Source organism: Schistocerca nitens, chromosome 5 (genome assembly GCF_023898315.1).
Source record: "Schistocerca nitens isolate TAMUIC-IGC-003100 chromosome 5, iqSchNite1.1, whole genome shotgun sequence".
In the NCBI taxonomy this organism is placed as follows: domain Eukaryota; kingdom Metazoa; phylum Arthropoda; class Insecta; order Orthoptera; family Acrididae; genus Schistocerca; species Schistocerca nitens.
In genome coordinates this window covers 690773905-690793627 of record NC_064618.1, presented here as the reverse complement: position 1 = coordinate 690793627, position 19723 = coordinate 690773905, and the positions used below count along the sequence as shown (strand labels likewise).

At 40.5% G+C, this 19723-nt stretch overlaps 1 protein-coding gene across 1 annotated transcript in view; it reads left to right on the top strand.

The window, feature by feature from the left end:
- LOC126260057 (plasma membrane calcium-transporting ATPase 4-like) overlaps nt 1–14251 on the top strand; it is a 102418-nt gene extending 88167 nt beyond the window's left edge. The window contains exon 5 of the mRNA XM_049957249.1: nt 14181–14251. Within this exon, the coding sequence (XP_049813206.1) occupies nt 14181–14189 (9 nt within the window). The 3' untranslated portion in view covers nt 14190–14251. The remainder of the gene's footprint in view (nt 1–14180) is intronic.
- The last annotated feature ends 5472 nt before the right edge of the window (nt 14252–19723 follow it).

Below are 19723 nucleotides of genomic sequence, written 5' to 3'. Positions count from 1 at the left end.
CAGACACTACAGCAAGGACAAAGCAAAGTCAGTAAATGTGACGAATCTGCTAGCAGTCCCAGCAATCGAGCCTCCTTGTGTTTACCTCCCGCTACCCCTCACAACTGCGCTATCAAGACTGCCATAACATGTACTGATGGTTCCGCAGAGCCACACCCTCCTAAAACGGCAGAATTTGGCACTCGGCCAGACACAAGTGCGCATGCGCGACGAGCATCACGTGTTCCAGAACTGACGGCTCCTACCCCGCCCCTCGCAGACAGCACCTCGAACTATGCAACGTCGACTCCTGCGCACCGCCATGCAACCGCCAATGACAACACAAAAAGTGCACTCACGCCAAGCATTTCGCCCACGACCGTGCTGCCACAGGCCGTGCCCTTGGACAATGGAGTCACTAATGGTTCATGAGCTCTACCGAGCTCTCCTGACAACGGTGCTGCTGCTTCGGGCTGGCGGTCATCTTGTCGTGTTGACTCCTGGGACACTTTGCCGCCTCAGCTCCCGTCGGATCCGCTGAGTGGCTCCAAACACCACGACCATGCCTTGCCTGTCCCACCCTCCACACATTGTAAACAAACCATCTTCTGCACCGCCGGCAACATTTCCGTCATCACCAACAGCACGGTTCACAAGCTTCGCCTCATGCCAGGTCCCCCGATCTCCAGTAAACCACCTCGACTTTTTCCTGAGAGCCTCTCCGACCTTAAAAATCAGATTTCTGAACTACTAAGCTCTGGCGTCATTGAACACTCTGCCAGTAGCTGGTCTATGCCCATACATATGACACGCAAGAAAGAAGGGTCCTGGCGCATGTGCGGAGACTACTTTCAACTAAATGCATGAACAATTATGGACACCTACCCCATACTCAACACTGCTGACTTTAACAATTCCCTCGCAGGTGTAACCACGTTCTCTGTCATTGACTGCAAACGGGCCTACCACCAGATCCCCATGGCACCTGAAGACATCGTGAAGACAGCAATCACCACCCCGATCGGGTTATTTCAGTTTCAATTCCTGCCCTTCAGTCCGAAAAACGAAACCCAGACCTGGCAACGCTTCATCAAAGAAGTGATATTTGACATAAATTCTGCTTTGCATATTTTGATGACATTCTTGTGTTCAGCTCCTCTGTCGAGGACAACATTTGATATGTTCAAACTGTTATGAACAATGTCATGGCAGCAGGCATCGATACCAACCAGGACAAATTGCAGCTACATCAACCTGCTGTCACTTTTCTTGGCATTCCACCACCCCCTGAGAAAGTACAAACAATACTAAACCTACCCAGACCTTCATCATTCAAAGAGCATGCATTCTGGGGATGGTTATTTATTATTGTTGACATCTACCTCGGGCTGTGGAGATTCAGGCTCCACTGACAGGTGCCTTGGCAGGTACCAACACTTCTGGTTCTCGGCCCGTTCCATGGACCCCTGCTATGACTGACTCTTTCACTGCCCTCAAAAATCTTCTTGCCGAGGCCTGCCCCATCGCACATCCTCATCCCAATGCACAACTTTTCATCACAACAGATGTGAGGGATACTGTCATCGGCGCTGACCTTAGCCAGCTGGGCCCTTTGCAGGTCTCTCCGACCTCTCCACCATCGCCTGCTTTGCTCTGTCGAGGTTTTTCACCCCCCCCCCCCCCCCCCCCCCCCCCCATCTTGAACGCGCCCTCACTCGAGGTGTTTGTGCCTGTCCCTCCGGACATAATCCATGACATCTCAATAATACTGCGCGATTATACACTGTTCGTTGTGTGTTTCTCCTCATCCAGTGCTCATGACATGACCTCCACCATTCCCTGCCACCTGGTGAAATGTGTTCCCCTCCCGCCTGACGTCAACCTGTACATGCTTTGTGTGTTCACCATGCCCACCGGACGGAGACATCATCGTTGTTGCTCTGTTCCACCCGCAAACCGCCGGCCTACCTGTCGCCGCATGACCTGCATGCCCATTATGACTCCCAGCTTGCTTCAATTAAGTAAATTAGAATATTATAATGTAACAGGAAATGCTGCAAAATGGTTCAAATCTTATATCTCTGGCAAGAAACAAAGGGTGTTATTAGGAAAGACACATGTATCAAGCTATCAGGCATCATCTAACTGGGAACTAATTGCATGTGGGGTCCCACAAGGTTCCATTTTGGGGCACTTACTTTTTCTTTTGTATATCAATGACCTTTCATCAGTAACATTACCAGATGCCAAGTTAATTTTGTTTGCTGATGATACAAACATGGCAATAAATACCAAATCAAGTGTAGTCTTAGAAAGATCAGTTAATAAAATATTTGTGGACTTTAATCATCGGTTCCTAGTCAATTCGTTGTCACTAAACTTTGAAAAAACACACTACATGCAGTTCAGAACTTGTAAGGGGTGTCCCACGAGTATATGTCTAACATACGATGACAAGAAGGTAGAAGAAGTGGACAGTGTTAAATTCTTGGGATTACAGCTTAAAAATAAATTCAACTGGGAGGAGCACACTGCAGAACTGCTGAAGCATCTTAACAAATCTCTATTTGCAATGCGAATTGTGTCAGACATAGGGGATATAAAAATGAAAAATCTGGCATATTATGCTTACTTTCATTCCATAATGTCATATGGGATTATTTTTTCGGATAATTCATCAAGTCAAGCTATAGTTTTCTGGGCACAAAAATGTGCAGTAAGAGTTATATGTGGTGTGAACTCAAGAACATCCTGCAGAAGACTGTTTAGGGAACTAGGGATACTAACTACTGCTTCCCAATATATTTATTCCTTAATGAAATTTCTCATTAAAAATATATCACTTTTTCAAACCAAAAGCTCAATTCATGGAATCAGTACTGGAAATAAGAATAATCTTCACAAGGATTTAAAGTCACTTAGTCTTGTAGAAAAAGTTGTGCATTAATTAGGAACACACATTTTCAATAACTTGCCAGCAGCCATAAAAATCTTAACAACCAACGAAATCCAGTTTAAGAGAAGCCTAAAGGATTTATTGGTGGCCAACTACTTCTACTCCATTGATGAATTTCTCAGTAAAACCAACTGATTTGTATATGTAAAACTTCTGCACAATTTCAGTGCAGTAACGTGTTCATTGTAAATACCTGTGTGTGTGTAAGTACAATCTAACTTCTGCACCATTTCAGTGCAGTATTGTGTTCATTGTAAATAAGTATTATAATAGTTGAATTACATGTTTATTACCTTATAAATAAATAAAAAACGTTTTTGTTTTAAGTTCAGTGCATTAGTATTTGTAAAATGACTCTTTCATATAGTGTTCATTAAAAAATGACAATCATTCCACTTGGGACCTGTGGAATGGTACATTAGCTTATTTGTTTGAGTTATAAATATTTGTCATGTATTGTTGTTTTTCTGACATGTTCCACTTCCTGGAGGACTTACTCACTAGAGATCAATTGGAATGAAGTAAATCTAATCTAATCTAATCTAATACTAAATATTAGTAGTATGTTGTCTCACTATTATTTTATGAATCAAATTTATTCCTCTCCATTTACCTATGGAAAACGGTTACCATGAATAATATAAGTACTATACTATTGATATCATATCTAAACAAATTCTGTGTTTTGACATTACTGATTTCATACAGTTACATAGTTCATAACATTGTTCAGTTTATCATGTGCTCAACTCTAAACATTTATGTAACATTCATCGCTAATGATATACTATTATTGTATTGTGTGGTTCTGATCAGACCAAGAAGGACATTACTTTTCTTTAATTGAGGATAATTAAGAAATGTGAACAATAAGATGTGGTTAAATTTGTTACTTCCTATGTACCCCTTTTTGTTCCATAATGAATGGACCTTCACGGCCTTCACCCATCAGCAACAATAAATTTCTTTTCTCTTTTTTCAAATTATCTTGTGCTGCCTGATTTCCAGCACATTTTAGTGTAATTTTTAAAAAGAAAATGATAATTTTCATTAGTGAAGGTTTATGGTTGAAAAAAACTTGAATTTTGTCAAAACCTTAACTGTGTTATTACTGTAACTTCCTCACAGGTTAAGACTGTGAGCTGGACTTGTGATGTTCACCTGCTTTATTTCTTTGTTGATAGTCCTCAGTGTCAATGTACTGCATTATTATACTGGCTGAAAAATGGGGGGTGGTAGTTCAACACTGAGTACTGTAAATGATGTAGCCAACAGTTGCACAGCTGCATTTTGTAGTTTTTTACATTCTACTTTTCACAACCCCCTCCCCCCCAATCCCCAATCCTCAGTGTTACACAATTATATGGCCAGTTCACTATTGGTAAACATTGATAAGTCTCATTAATAGGTTGCAGGCAACATCATACTGCTACAGTAATTTAGTGCTGAAAATCAATGAGCAGTAAAAACCTAACCACACAGTTCACAAATCTTGCAGAATACTACAGTACATGTGACACTATTTTTCAAGTCAATTAAACAAACATTATCATTAATTGTTCTAATACACAGCCTATTTGTATTACACTTATTCCACTGTTAAGTTGATTGATTGTTGTTAATCTAACCAATACATCTTTCATGGCTGACAATCGACCGCAGACTGACTGTCTGTCTTGGGACCAAAAATAATTTCTTTATATGTCCCCACAATTACATTGTTTGATGTTTAAGTTACACAAATAACAATGAAAACATAATTCATTCAATTAACTGAATACATTGAAAAATTCCTCCTTTTCAACAGTTCCTTGTACCACAAAAGTTAGGCCGAATTATTTGTTTAAATAATGAAATTAAGAGATAAGTTATACAAACAATACTTTTGACAAACTTGATAATTATTTGGGAATTAATTAAGGGCTGGCTGTGCTAATGTGTTTTTGAATAGAGCCAAATCAATACTTTAAGAATCCTAATAGTTCTTCTTCCAAATGTTTATAATTATTACAGAATTTGTATTTGTTTATAAGTCAACAATAGAATCTAAGTTCCAAACCAATTACTGATTGTACCCTAAAACAAAAGGCAGTAACTAGGAATGGTCAAAATAAATTAGGAAATCAATTACATACACAAAACTACGCACAAAATTAGACCTGGTGCTATATTTCTTAAGACTGAGGGCCAACCTTTCTCTTTTATGGAAATGAAGATTATACTCAGGCATGTTAATGGTAATTAGGTAAAAATGAAAATAAAATAAATTTAAGGAGGCAGATGGCAAAACAAGAGAGGAAGTAAAGAGATCCCAGCTTGCTTCGTCACAGACTGGGACTCAAAGTTGGGATGATCTTAGCCTTTTGTGGACAGGTGCTCGACCAACTGAGCTACATAAACATGACTCATGACCCATCCTCACAGCTTTACTTCCACCATTACCTCATTCCTACCGTGAAAACTTCACAGAAGCTCTTCTGTGCAAGACTAGCACTCCTGAAAGAAAGGATAAGTGGACACATGGGTTGGCAATGACCTGGGAGATTTTTTCACAGTGCTAGTCCTGCAAGTTTCACAGGAGAACTTCTGTGAAGTTTGGAAGGTAGGAGATAAGGTGCTGATAGAAGTGAAGCTGTGAGGATGTGTCATGAGTCACACTTGGGTAGCTCAATTGGGAGAGCATTTGCTCACAACATGCAAAGGTCCTGAGTTCAAGTCTTGGTCCACACACAGTTTTTATCTGCCAGGAAGTTTTGCATCAGTGCACACTCCACTACAGAGAGAAAATCTCATTCTGTATTATTACTGTGCCAGTTGTGAAGTTACACAACAATGGATGGCTGTGACTATGCCTATAGTGTGCATTGTAAAGGGAAGAAAGAAAGTAAATTTCTTTAACATTGTACATCAAAATAACAGATACCTACAATTTCTTTGCAGAGTGGATCATTTGTAAATAAGGTTTATGTTTTACTCCATGACTAATGATACACTGGCAGCCCCACAGTGCATTAGTTGTTGTTTACACCACATACTTCTTCTCCAGCAGATTGTACTGGATCAGTTAAAAAATAAATTGACACACTTTGTATGAACTCTAAACCATATTTTAACTCATAAAACACACTTAGCATCCAAAAATCAAGCTACCCTGATAGTAAGAAGAAAAGACTAGGACAGAGAGGCATACTCTGATCTAAAAAGTCTGAAAGTTCTTTTCCAATTTTTTTTCCAGAGAGAGCCTCATTAGCATTTAGAGGCACATGTTCACATATGCCACTGTATTTGCATTGAGAGAGTCTTGCTGTGATGAAAAAAATAAATAAATAATAAAAATATTCAGATGAATGTATAGAAAAGTTTTTATGTTTCCTTGCTCCCTATCTGTTCGTTACAATACATTATGACACTTGTGTAATGCTAACTTCTTCCATAAAGTTGGAACTATCTTTCTTCTTCACTTTACAATTGTCAGAGGGTGAACTTCTTGACATTTTTTGACTGTCACTTACTTCATCATATAAATTTATATCTAACCCTGATCTAAACCCTCTGTCATCATTAAGTTCACTTTGAGTTATTACATTTTTTCCCCACCTCCAAACACTACTTCATCACTAGGTTCTTTCTTAATGTTTACCATTTGCTAATCATTTTCAAACACACTATCTCCTTCACCATTGCCACTCATTTTGGCAAACAATTAATCACACTTAACAACAAAAACACTTTAACTTACAAATTATTTCCACGCCTGCCATTGCTGTCAGTGGAATTTGTCATCAGTTCACTCCTCCTCCTCACAGCTTATACCTGCTCACTGCCTTGTGTACATCCTGAAACTCTACCTTGCCAGTTCGTTATTGGCTTGTGTCCAAAATGGCACTGGGGATGATTCAGGCAGTGCTGCTGTTTTTTCAAAGCCCTCTCCATGTAAAGGCTCCCGCTACCATCTGTATTTCAAACAATAAAATGTGCACTGACCCAGAAATTTATCTGGGCACTGTCTTATTTGCAGGTTATTCACTATACCAGTTCATCTGAACCATGCAGAATTATATTCTTCTGTCCAATAGTCACTTCATTTCTCTATATAAACCATTCTGTATCATTTTAATAGTTCATAAGTTCACTAAAGTGTCACATTTTGCAAAGTTTGTAAGTCCTAATTGTTCCAGGATGAACAATCTTCATCCAAATTAGCACCTTATGTGACAGAACTGATCAACATTTCATAGTCTTGTCCTTAGTAGCACCACTCTATACATAAATTCCCCAACGGTTCTGTTTGCAGATGATACTTCTGTTTTAATTGAAGATGACGATGCAGAAAAAATTCCGAGCTCCATCATAAGCAAACTGGATACCTTAGAAAACTGATTCCAGTTAAATGGGTTGAAACTGAACATTGCAAAAATCCATATGGTACATTTAAAAACCAAATAGTCGAATTTGTGGAACTAAAATTACAATGACAAGATGGCGTCATGTGTAGAAGTTGTAGTTAACCGCTCCGTAAATCAAGATTATTTTTCATCACTAAAGTACATGTTATGCAATAAAATCATGTCAAGTGATGTCAGAATATGCTCAATTATGCATAAATAGTATCATTCACATTGCTTCGCAAAAATAGACCAACATAAAATCTGGTTCTGGTTTACAGGAAGTCTTGAAGGACTACAAAAACAAAAATCCTGTGTTACAAAATCAGTGTCTTGTGATACTAGGTGGCGCCAATGATGTGTACAAGAATGAACTAAAAACTGCAATCACTGTTCTAAGAGAAACATTAACTAAAATAGACAATCAAAACGTGATTGTGGTAGGCCTACCTCATAAGCATGAGCTTATGGAATCCTCTATTGTAAACAGAGACATCCAAAAGGCCAAAATGGCTTACAGGATATGCCAGTCCAATCCAAATGCTTCTTTATTCATCATAAGTGGTCTGGAAAGAAAACAGAAGTGATCTGGAAAGAAAACATTTCACAGCACATGGCATGCACCTAAATAGAAAGGGATAAACATTACTCAGCCAGAGTATTAAATTGTTTCTAGAAAGTGCTAATCATATAAATGAGAGCTGTAATACCACTGCAATGCCATCAGAAGAAAAAGTATGCAAAGAACCATCCATAGCTAAGACAATTGTAGACCTGCAAAATCCTTATGTACCAGATAATCCAGAAGACATGGAAGCTGTCACTGCATGCCCAACTGCATCCACACGAGCAACAACAACAGTAGTAGAAATAGAAACACCAGCAACATAGGAAGAGGAAACAACTGCATGCCCACCTGTGCTCACAACAGCAGCAGCAGCAGCAGAAGACACAGAAACACCACCAACAGAAGAAGAGGAAACAGCTTCAGGTTAGATGTATAGTGTGACAAGCAGGCAAAAAACAGTACCTCCATCCCACCTGAAAGATTTTTTGATGTCAGGCACAAAGAGGAGGAGACCACCATGATAAGTAGAACCAAATTTTTAACTGTATTTCACCAAAATATACAGTCCATAAAGAATAAATTTCAACAAATAGAATTAGAATTACAAAAGCTAGACAGAACCATTGTGTGTATTACTGAACATTGGTGTAAGGAAAATGAAATTATATATTTTGCATTAACATCATATGACCTGGCCTTTTCCTATAATAGAATTTCCATGAAAGGTGGGGGTTCATGTATTTATGTGAAAAAAGGCATAACATTTAAATTTAGAAAAGATCTTATAGCATTAAGTGAAAACAAACATTTTGAACTACCAGAAGTTGAAATTACAGAAAACAGCTTGTCAAAAAAAATAATTGTATTTTGTGTATATAGACCCCCCAGTGGTAATATGGACATTTTTTTCTCAAAACTCAATGAGAGCTTAGAAAAGGTAATTTGTCCAAAAATGAACATTCTCATATGTAGGGATTTAAACATCAACACAATGAAATCAAATGATCTTAGTAGTACCTACCTGAACATTCTCTGCAACTATGGCATAACATCACTCATTAACTGTCCAATTAGAGTGACCAAACAATCTTCCTCAATAATATACCATGTAGTAACAGACATAGAACGAAAGCACTGCTGCTTACTTGTTCAAAATCTATGCCTATCAGATCGTCTCTGTCAGATATTAAAAGCAAATATTTGTGTAGAAAAGTCTGCTAAATTGAATGCATGCAAGAGGGTCTTCTCAGAATCAAAGCTACGGTATGTCATTTCTCATCTCAGTTACAACATGAAGGGTGGGAGGAAGTGTACGCAAAAACAAATATAAACAAAATGTTTAATAAGTTCATGACAATATTTAAACTAAAATTTGAGGAAGCATTCCCCAAAACACTGCATTCAATTGGAGCAACAAACTATAGAGGACAAGGGGTTATTTTTAGGAAATATGGTGCGAAATTGTGATTTAGTGTGTTTCAGTGCGCGATGCGCCAGCCTCACAGCAGACGGCAGATGAAGGCTGGCCGATGCTTTATGCAGGTGACACAGTTTTGCAACGAGCATCGGTATGTGTGTACGTGCACGGTAGCCATCAACAGCCAGAACACAGCATTAGCAGAATTACGCAGGCGCGGGCCGCGTGCGGTGCGGTTGCGTTAGCCAATTCATCAAGAACATTCTAATAAACATGCCACCATGTAACTGGCAGATTCAGCAGCGGTCTGCACTATTTAAGGGCATCAGAGATGGGCATTGGCATTCGTTCGCCTGATTGGGCATTCGGTTGCTGTTACATCATCCCCATTAGTGACGCTGTCCCCGAGGACAGGCCGGCGGAGGGCATTGCTCGCTGCTGCACCAGTGACTCCCGGCGTTGTCATGAGCCACAGCGTCTGCAGGAGGCACACTAGGCTGGGCCTCATGCTCCTATCCTCCTACTGTCTGTGCAGCTGCTGATCGAGCATGGCGTCATGTTCCTCAGGCTGTCTGCATCAGCACGTTTCCACCACGACACGAGCAGTGGGGCTGTGCTACCAGAAAATGTATTGGAAGAACCAACAATAAAGAGGAAGATTGCTAAAAACAGCCACCCTCTTCTACCCAGCTACACCCTACAACCCCAACCAAGTCATCTGTTTCGGTCATCCTATTACAAGTGGTGTCAGTCGGGCAACCTGCGCATCACACACTCCTCTTACAATTGGTGATAGTAGTCATCTTCTCTCTGGATTTGGAGGAAATTGTGGCTGGTAATCGACGAGAATATGTGGCACCTGAGAAGGGCAACAATGGATCAGCAACTCTTGCAACATGGCAAGTAAGTGTCAATTATTCGTTTGGTGGTTTGTCTGAAAATGTAGCATAGTCCGTCTTCCCTTCCTGTTCTTCTTTCTAGGCTTACTGTAGTCGTGATTTGATAGCTGGTAGTGATGGAGCAGTCTGTGTCAGCCGAGGTGGCTACTCAGCAGCTACTTGAGCAAGTGTCGAAATTAGAGATAGAGTTTGCTCGGTCTAAAGAAGTGAGCAAAGAACGGTTTCCTGTTAATACAGTAATTCTTGACACTAATGCTGCGTCTTTGGTCACCCGTTCCTCGGGAAAAGAACCTTAGCATGGCTGATAAATTGGGAAATTGGGGTGCAGAAACACTCTTGCATGTGGCTAAGTTGAAAGTACCTGAGGATACCAGGGCATACATTACATGCCATGAAGAATTAAGGGATGCTCGGATATTTGAAGTATTCAAAAAAGGGTTGCTGGATAGGTATCAGAGGAAAAATATGTCTAGATATTATCAGGAACAATTCAATAGAATGTATCAAAGGAATGGGAAATCAATAGAAGCTTTTGTAGATCGAATTCAAAAAATTAATGTTAATACGTATGAGCTAATGGATTCAGATAGGGTTAATGAAGTCATTCTGCAGGAAGATGGTTAGAGGGCACTAGATGCATTTTTGCAGGGAATACAACCTGAAACCTCTTGCAAGATTCAGGTGGAATTCCCTAAGACTCTCAATGAGGCAGTTGGAATCTCTGTGGCGTTAGAAGAAGTTGAAGCAGTAACAAAGACGTGGGACAGGAAAGCAGTGTTTAATAAAGAAATAAAATGTTTCAGATGTGGTCAGATGGGACACATTAGACATGATTGCTAGAAAGTGCAGTGCAGGAAATGTAGACGCTGGTGTTGTTGGGAGCGTAATTGCAATGGGTCCTGGCAGAAACATTATAGAAAATCTTAAGGTGGGCCTCACCCCCCTCAGTTAAATGGGGCAGGGGGTGGTGTGTCCACTGTGCAACACCCCCGGTAAGATTAATGCTAGTGAAGAATCAGTGTCAGACTTTTTTCTGACCAGTTTGGTGACGGGCAGACCGTGCAAATTTTTATTGGGTACAGGGTCTCAGGTATCTGTGGCGAGTAGAAATGTACTTGGTAAAATAGAATTAAAACCACCATGCTGGGCGTTAAGTGGCGTGGGTGGGGGACAGGTGAAATCACTCGGATCAGCGGTGTTAAACTTCCGAGTGGAAATGAGGAACTTCCAGGTGAAGGAAGAAGTTCTTCCAGTTGTTGGCAGCAGCTATGATGTCATACTCAGATTGGATTTCCTGGCTGCACATCACGCAAAAGTTAACCTGAAACAGCGTACAGTAGAACTTGGCAGAATACAATTTCGCTTAGGTTCTGTGGCCGAAAAACCATTACTATCACAAGGAACCACCCAGACATTGAGTCGGCCACCTAAACTGCATACAAGGTCCCTTAGGGTTAACTTGTGGGATACTATACCGAAGGGTACAGGGAAAATAATCTGGGCGGATGTTGGAGCTAGCGTGCTGGTAAATTCGTTGTGTGTCATTGAACCTTTCTCTGAGAATGAGCTGCTGGATAAAATGAAGTGTTTTACACACCATAGTATGTCCTATGTGTGGGAGATAGAAGTAAAAAAGGTTGTGCCTGTCAGTGTTGATAATTTTGGCCTTGAAGAAGTGCAGTTATCACGGGGAACATAATAGTGAACCTGGAGATAATAGGGGGAGATGAACTGGATAAGGATTTTGCAGCAGATTACACAATGCCAGGAGAGTCTGTCAGCTGGTCTGCACTGAAGGGTAAAGTAGCACATTTAGAAGGGCAAGACAGAGAAGTCATGGAGAACCTTTTGATGGAATATAAAGAGTAATTTAATTCTCATGGTCCACTGGCCACCACACCATTAGTTCAGCATTACGTCTCCACTGGGAATGAAGCACTGGTGTATAAATGTCCATATCATGTTCCAAAAAGTTTACAGCCCCTCACGGAAGAATTTATTAATCAATTAAAAATTAAAAGAGTTGCAGTCTTATTTAGGTCTTGCCAATTTTTACAAGAGGTATATTCCAAAATTTGCAGAAATTGCAAGGCCCCTCATGCAGTTGTTGAAGAAGAGAGCAAAATTTCACTGGTCTGCAGAATGCAAAGAGGCTTTTCAAAAGTTAAAAAACTTGTTAACATCTAGTCTGGTTTTGACTTTTCCAGATTTTAGTAAACAGTTTATATTATCTTGTGACTCTAGCAATTTTGCTTTGGGCATTGTATTATCTTAGGAAATAGATGGGCAGGAACACCTGATAGCATATGCTTCCAGACAGCTCAACAAGGCAGAAAAAAATTACTCAACAACCGAGAAGGAGTTATTGGCATTAATTTTCGGAATAACCTATTTCCAGTGTCATTTGTAGGGACAAAGTTTCAAGGTGATTACTGATCATACAGCACTTAAGTGGTTGTTAGGGCTTAAAGATCCAACAAATAGATTAACTAAGTGGGCTTTGCAGCTTAGTGAGTATGATTTTGAAGCGATTCATCAACCGGGTAAATTGCACGGAAACGCGGATGGTCTGAGTCGTAAAGTATGCACCATGGAATGCACAGGAATAAATGAGAACAAATGGGAGGAAGCACAAACCATCGACATAGATTGTCAACAATTTACCTTGCAGTGACAGTTCATTGCGGAAGACGGGATATTGTACCATAAAACCAGGAACGGTCCACACATGGTGGTACCAGAAAAATTGCAAAGTGAAATTTTAAGGCAAGCACATGATTCAATGTTTTCTGGTCATTTGGGGTGAAGAGCAACAGAAAGGAGGGTAGCACAGAGTTATTGGTGGTCAACACGTAGGCAAGATGTCGATCAGTACATAAAGAATTGCATTCCGTGTCCTCAACAGGCGGAATTGAGTCATCAGAAAATTGTGTTGCAACGACTACCGGAAGTGGCTAGACCTTTTCAATTACTTGGCTTAGACATATTGGGACCGTTTATGCAAACACCAGTGGGTAATCGCTATGTTTTAACAGTAATAGATCATTTTTTGCGCTATGTGTCTATGACAGCTATTCCGGACCAGCGAGCCGAAACAGTGGCTCATACCATGGTACATCAACGGATATTGAAATTCATAACACCTGAAACTATAATTACACATCAAGTAACAAACCTTATGTCCAATTTGATGAAACAGTTATGCAAGTTGTTGCATGTAAAGAAACTGAGAACGAGTGCGTTACACCCGTAGGCTAATGGTTGGACCGAGAGAGTTCATTGTACAATAGCTAAGATGTTAAGTTATTATGTAAATTGGCAACACAACAATTGGGTTACCCTATTGGAGTTTGTAACCACGGCATATAACTCAAAAGTGCATGAAAGTACAGGATTGTCTCCGTATGAAGTGCTGTTCAATCGGAAGATGCCATCTCGGTTTGAATTGCTCAAGACCCCACCAGGAACCGATGTTTTGGCTGTTAAGGATTTATCCACAAAGTTGAAAACAATCTGGTGGCAGGTGAAAAAAATGAATGCTAAAGTGTTAGAGAGACAGAACAAAGTTCACAATAGAAAGGCGGCTTTACCCAAATACCAAGTAGGACAATGGGTGATGATGACTAATCCGTATGTGCCAAAAGGCAAAACGAAAAAAATTGTATCCCATTATCAAGGTCCTTTCCAGGTGATCGACATGACATCTCCGGTGAATGTAAAATTACAGCTTCCAACTCGCCATTCTATTGTGCATGTGAGCTGAATTAGACCTTTCAAGGGGAATTTTGAGGAACTTCCTTCTTTGTCTGCAGTAACTTCTAGTGGAGAGAAAGAGAATCTAAGAAAAAGAATAAGAAAGAAGAAGATAAACAAGAGAAGCAAGTTAATTGTGGAAGAAATCAGACATGCTATTATGCTCTTAGGCTACATGTAAAAAGGAAGAGCTAATGTGAGTTGTTTTTCTTTTGTTTCTCAGGAGGCATGACATTCTGGAAGACCAGCAGTTCCAGCGTTATGGGTTGTGCTGCAGAGGGAAGAGAGACGAGGGAAGGTGTGCACTATCTCTCAGCATAGTTATTCTGTTTTTCTGTTGCAACTTAGCTGAAGCCTGGAAGGTACGTCCTATATCAAGTAGTGTTTTATTCTCATGACAAGCAGACGTAATTATGTCCGGACATCAATGGACCTTAAGGGAGGACTGTAATATTTGGGCGGTTGAAGACGAAATCTGTGAATTAGAGGATACTTCATTCCATGGTGGCTAATCAGTCAAGGTTTAATGACACACAGGAGGAATATCCACTACAACGATCAGCTTTTGCACGCTTAAAAGCTCAGTTGCAGAAAACTGCAGGGTTAATCCCGCACATCTGTAGGAAAAGAGGATGGTTAGACGCAGGTGGTCATATCCTAAAAACTGTTTTTGGGACTGCTGACTCAGAAGATAGTAAAAGTATTAATGAAATGCTATGGCAGGTACAGGATAATGTGAATAGCAACCAGGGAATGCTAGATCTTCACACAACCAAACTAGAGAGTTTAGAGAAAGATGTAGTTAATAATACGAACCAATTGTGAGCTTTGGCCACAACCTTGATGTCCCACATTAAGGCCACAGCCAACACAACCAATCACAACTTGGGTACAATCAAGTACCAGTTGGATAACACCAATTCACAGCTGGCAATCGCTAAGCTGCTCCGTTTTCTTGCTGGTAGTATTACAGAAGCATGCATAGAAGTCACAGAACTACAGAAGGCTTTGTTGTACGTGATGCATGGGCACCTAACCCCAGTACTGTTACCTTTGGAACAACTTCGGGAAGGATTACGGAAAGTTTAATCGGAATTGCCCACATCCCTGGAGCTGCTGACGACATTAACAGACAAACACTTATATCTGTACTACTAAATTGCCACTGTTACCAGTACGCGGACGGTTACCCTGCTGAGAATTCATATCATAATACCATTAACATGTAAGGATTGTAAATTTGAATGTTACGCCTTGCATACGTATCCAGTGAAGTGGGAAATTTTGCAAAAATTCGTACAATTAACCATACGGTAAATACTGTTAGTGGCACGTAACAGACAAGCTCACGCCTTCCTCACAGCACAAGACTTGCTGCATTGTTGAACAGGTCCAGTTACCATCTGCCCCACGAAATTGTTACACACTATTCCCAAATCTTGTGAGTATTCTTTATTCTGTTCACAAGAACCAGTTGCGGAGTGCCCTAAGGAAATTATAGCAGGCATTGTGCAGTTCTTTCAGCAAGTGGGTCCACATTGGGTATTTTCAGTAATGGAAAACACAGTCGTTATTTGCATTTGTTATGAGTAGGGTATGCAAGGGAGTACACAAAGAATAGAATTGCAGGGGCAGGGACTGTTAATTAATGGCACACAGTGTGACATATCAGGATCAGGGCCAACTTTCCATTTACCAGCTGTGATTACTGGAGATACAATCACAAACATAACATGCACATTGATCGATGTACCTTACCAACCAGTGCAATTCATCATGAAAGAAAATCTCACTCTTTTGAATAGCACATTAGACCCAACTTTGCTCACCCCTTTGGACCAGATGCTAGCAGCTCAGGGAGTGCGTGAGTACTGTAATGAGCATAAGCAACACTTACTAGTTATTGGAACATCAACCACCACCACCTGTATTTTTATCTTTGTCATAGGATTAGTGTACTATCGGATCAAGAGGAAGGTAGCCCAAATCCCGCCCGTTCCAATCTTTAACCTAAGGGTCCAAACAAAATCACTGAACAGTTGTGAGGCACTGCATCAGAACACTGAGTAATATTTATGAACAAAGATTAGACTGAGGCTAGAAGTGAATCAACACAGTGTAAATAGTGTTTCAATCACATTTTGTGGTGTTTGTGAAGTGAACTGTAGTTGTTTTGACTTTTTGGTTGAATTCAGGTACGAATTCTTTTCGTATGAGGGAGGAATTATAGAGGACAAGGGGTTATTTTTAGGAAATATGGTGCGCAATTGTGATTTAGTGTGTTTCAGTGCGCGATGCGCCAGCCTCATGGCAGACGGTGGATGAAGGTGGGCCGGCGCATTATGCAGGTGACACAGTTCTGCAATGAGTGTCGGTATGTGTGTACGTGTGCGGCAGCCATCAACAGCCAGAATGCAGCATTAGCAGAATTACGCAGGCGCAGGCTGCGTGTGGTGTGGTTGCATTAGCCAACTCATCGAGAACATTCTAATAAACATGCCACTGCAGTGATCTGCACTATTTAAGGGCATCAGAGGTGGGTGTCGGCATCGGTTTGACCGATTGGGTGTTTGGTCGCAGTTACGTCGTCGTCATCAGTGACGCTGTCCCCGAGGGCCGGCAGGCAGAGGGCATTGCCCACTGCTGCACCAGCAACTCCCAGCGTTATTACGAGCTGCCGCATCTGCAGGAGGCGAGCTAGGCCGGGCCTCATGCTGCTAACCTCCTACTGCCTGTACAGCCACTGACCGAGCACAGTGTCGCATTCCACGGGTTGTGCACATCAGCACGTCTCCACCATGACAAATGTATTGGAAGAACTAAGAATTAAGAGGAAGATTGCTAGAAATAGCCTCCCTATTCTACCCAGCCACGGACTAAAACCCTGACCCTGGTCATCCTATTACAAAACAAAAGTAAAAGGGTGACCAGAGTTATCAAAAGATCCTCTGAAACACTAAGGTATCTTGCATCCATCAAAAATAGTCAAACTGACCCAGCTTTTTTAGAGTTCTACAAAAATTACAGGAGAACTTATAGAAAAGTATTGCTAGTTGCAAAAAAACTTACAAGTGGCAAAACATTACTAAAGGCACATAACAGAAGTAAAACAATCAGGAACATTATAAAACAGGAGACAGTAAATGATGGACAAAGAATCTGGAAACACAGATTAAAAGCAATGATGTTGAAACCAGCAACCCAAAGGAACTAGCAAACTTTGTGAATGAATACTTTGGTGGGATTGCTAAAAAACTGCAAGACAAATTTCCAGACACATATGTTCTGCACCAACAGGACCGGCCACCACACTCAAGGGTGTTCTTTCCAACAACAGAGCAAGATGCGGCACAGGTGATACATCATCTAAAGAATAAAAAATCCACAGGGTTAGATGAGATCCCAGTCAGTGTGCTAAAGAAATGTATACACAACATAAAAACCCCAATAATTAATGAATCTTTCAGATCTGGCTGCTTTCCTGAATACCTGAAACAAGCAACAGTAATACCAATACCAAAATATGGTGATGCAAAAAATGTAGAAAACCACAGACCAATTTCCTTGTTATCTTATCTTTCCAGAATAATAGAAACCATAATGAAAAATAGACTAATAAACTACCTAGAAAAATTTAACTTTCTCTGCAATGAACAGTTTGGTTTCAGACCCACAAAAAGTACACAGGCAGCTATAGCACAGTTTACCAAAGTCATACTAGAAGCATTAGACAAGGAAAGGATGCAACATGCATTTTGTAGGATTTATCAAAAGCTTTTGACACATTTGACCACAGAATTCTATTACACAAATTACAACTATTAGGAATGAGGGGTACCGCAAAGCAATGGTTTAAATCAGGGCTTCCCAACCTTTTCAGCTGGTGGACTCCTTCTTCAGTCGAAAATCCATGGCGGACCCCTAGTCAGTCAACAGCACAGTAACTTCAAATTTCTCAGAGTGAAACCCATGGGAACTGAAAGCTTCTTAATGTGGGTGCTATGTTCCCAATGAGCCCCCCCCCCGAATGAAAACAACTTGAAATTAATGATCCAATTTGAATTCCCACTGTATCCAGACACTTACTAGTGGATTTACTCTCTTTGTTCAACACACTATAGCCTGATTAAAATTACTTGGTAATTGAAATTTCACATGATGGAGCTTTCTTCCTTCAAGAGCAATCAACGTCATGTCCAAGCTGTTCGCTGTTGATAACCTGTCGCTTATGGTCTGTTCAGTTCCACTATTTCGCTACTGTTGTGTAAGGAGCATGCATATTTTGTAACAGTCATGTGTGTGTGTGTGTGTGTGTGTGTGTGTGTGTGTGTGTGTGTGTGTGTGTGTGTGTGTGTGTGTGTTTGTTTGTGGTTTTTCATGAAATCTGCAGAAAAATGATCAAATGTATGTAAAGTCTTCCTTTGGTCATCCTCCCTCCTCATTCATTTCAACTGGAAACTTCTCTTGTTGTGAAGGCGATGGAGAAACTGCAGCCTTATTCAATGATCCTGACTTCAGCCACCGATCCATGTTAGAAGTAATAAACTGATCAAAAATCGATTTATGAAACAGGTAGTGCACTGACAAGGCAAGTTTAACATTTAATGATGCCTGGGGCCGCATACGTGCCAGCAAGAGCTGTGATTGGTCGACAAAGCTCGCTCCGCGCATGCGCAAAAGGTTTCAGCACATCGAGCACTGTGTGCCAGTGCACATACGACTCCCGTATTGTTGCGAAACAGTCGATCAGAGAAGCTGCATTCTCCGGCACTAAACTGTGTATACGTTCTCACTTAGGAACAGCAAAGGCTGCTTGGGGATATGACCTGAAGTAAAAGTACACATGGTTTTCACACGAAAAGAAAATAGTGATGAATTTCATTTTCACATTTTTATTCAATAATTATACTCATTATTTTACACGAATTGGTGAAAGGTGGCAGCAGACCCCCTAGAAAGAGCTGGCGGACCCCTAAGGGGTCTGCGGACCACACGTTGGGAAGCCCTGGTTTAAATCATACCTGGAAAACAGGGTGCAAAGAGTTGAAACCTCACATATTTGCAAAAGGTTAGTAGTATAACACTTATCTGATCCAATATATATTAATATAGGTGTCTCCCAGGGAAGTGTACTAGGGCCAATCCTCTTCCTTATATATATAAATGATTTCCCACAGAGTGTCAGGCATGAGGAAAAATACTATTTGCTGATGACAGTACTGTAGTGATTACAGACAAAACACTGTTAATAGAAAAATCCAATGAATCTCTCAGAGACATCCACAACTGGTCACTAAAGAATAATGTAACTCTAAATGTCAAAAAGACAAACTGTTGAAACTTCTGACTAAATAAAAAACCCATTGACATTACACTGAAAGTAAACAATAAGGTACCTGATTGTGTAACAGACAACAAATTCTTGGGGATGAATGTAGACTGTCAGCTAAAATCGACAGGTCATGTGAGAATGTTAGCAAAAAGGCTATCTTCATCATGTTATGCCCTGTGAATCCTTGCACCAGTGTGCAATATTTCATCCCTCAAAGTAGCCTACTCTGGGTATATGCATTCAGTCTTCAGTTATGGGATAATGTTTTGGGGGGTAAGTGCTGCAAACGTACAAACTATTTTCAAGATACAGAAAAGAGCTGTTTGAATAGTAACAAATAGCAGTAACAGGGCACACTGTAAAGAGTTGTTCCAAAAGTTAGAAATTTTGACAGTTCTGTGTGAATATATTTATCAAAACATAATGTATATAAG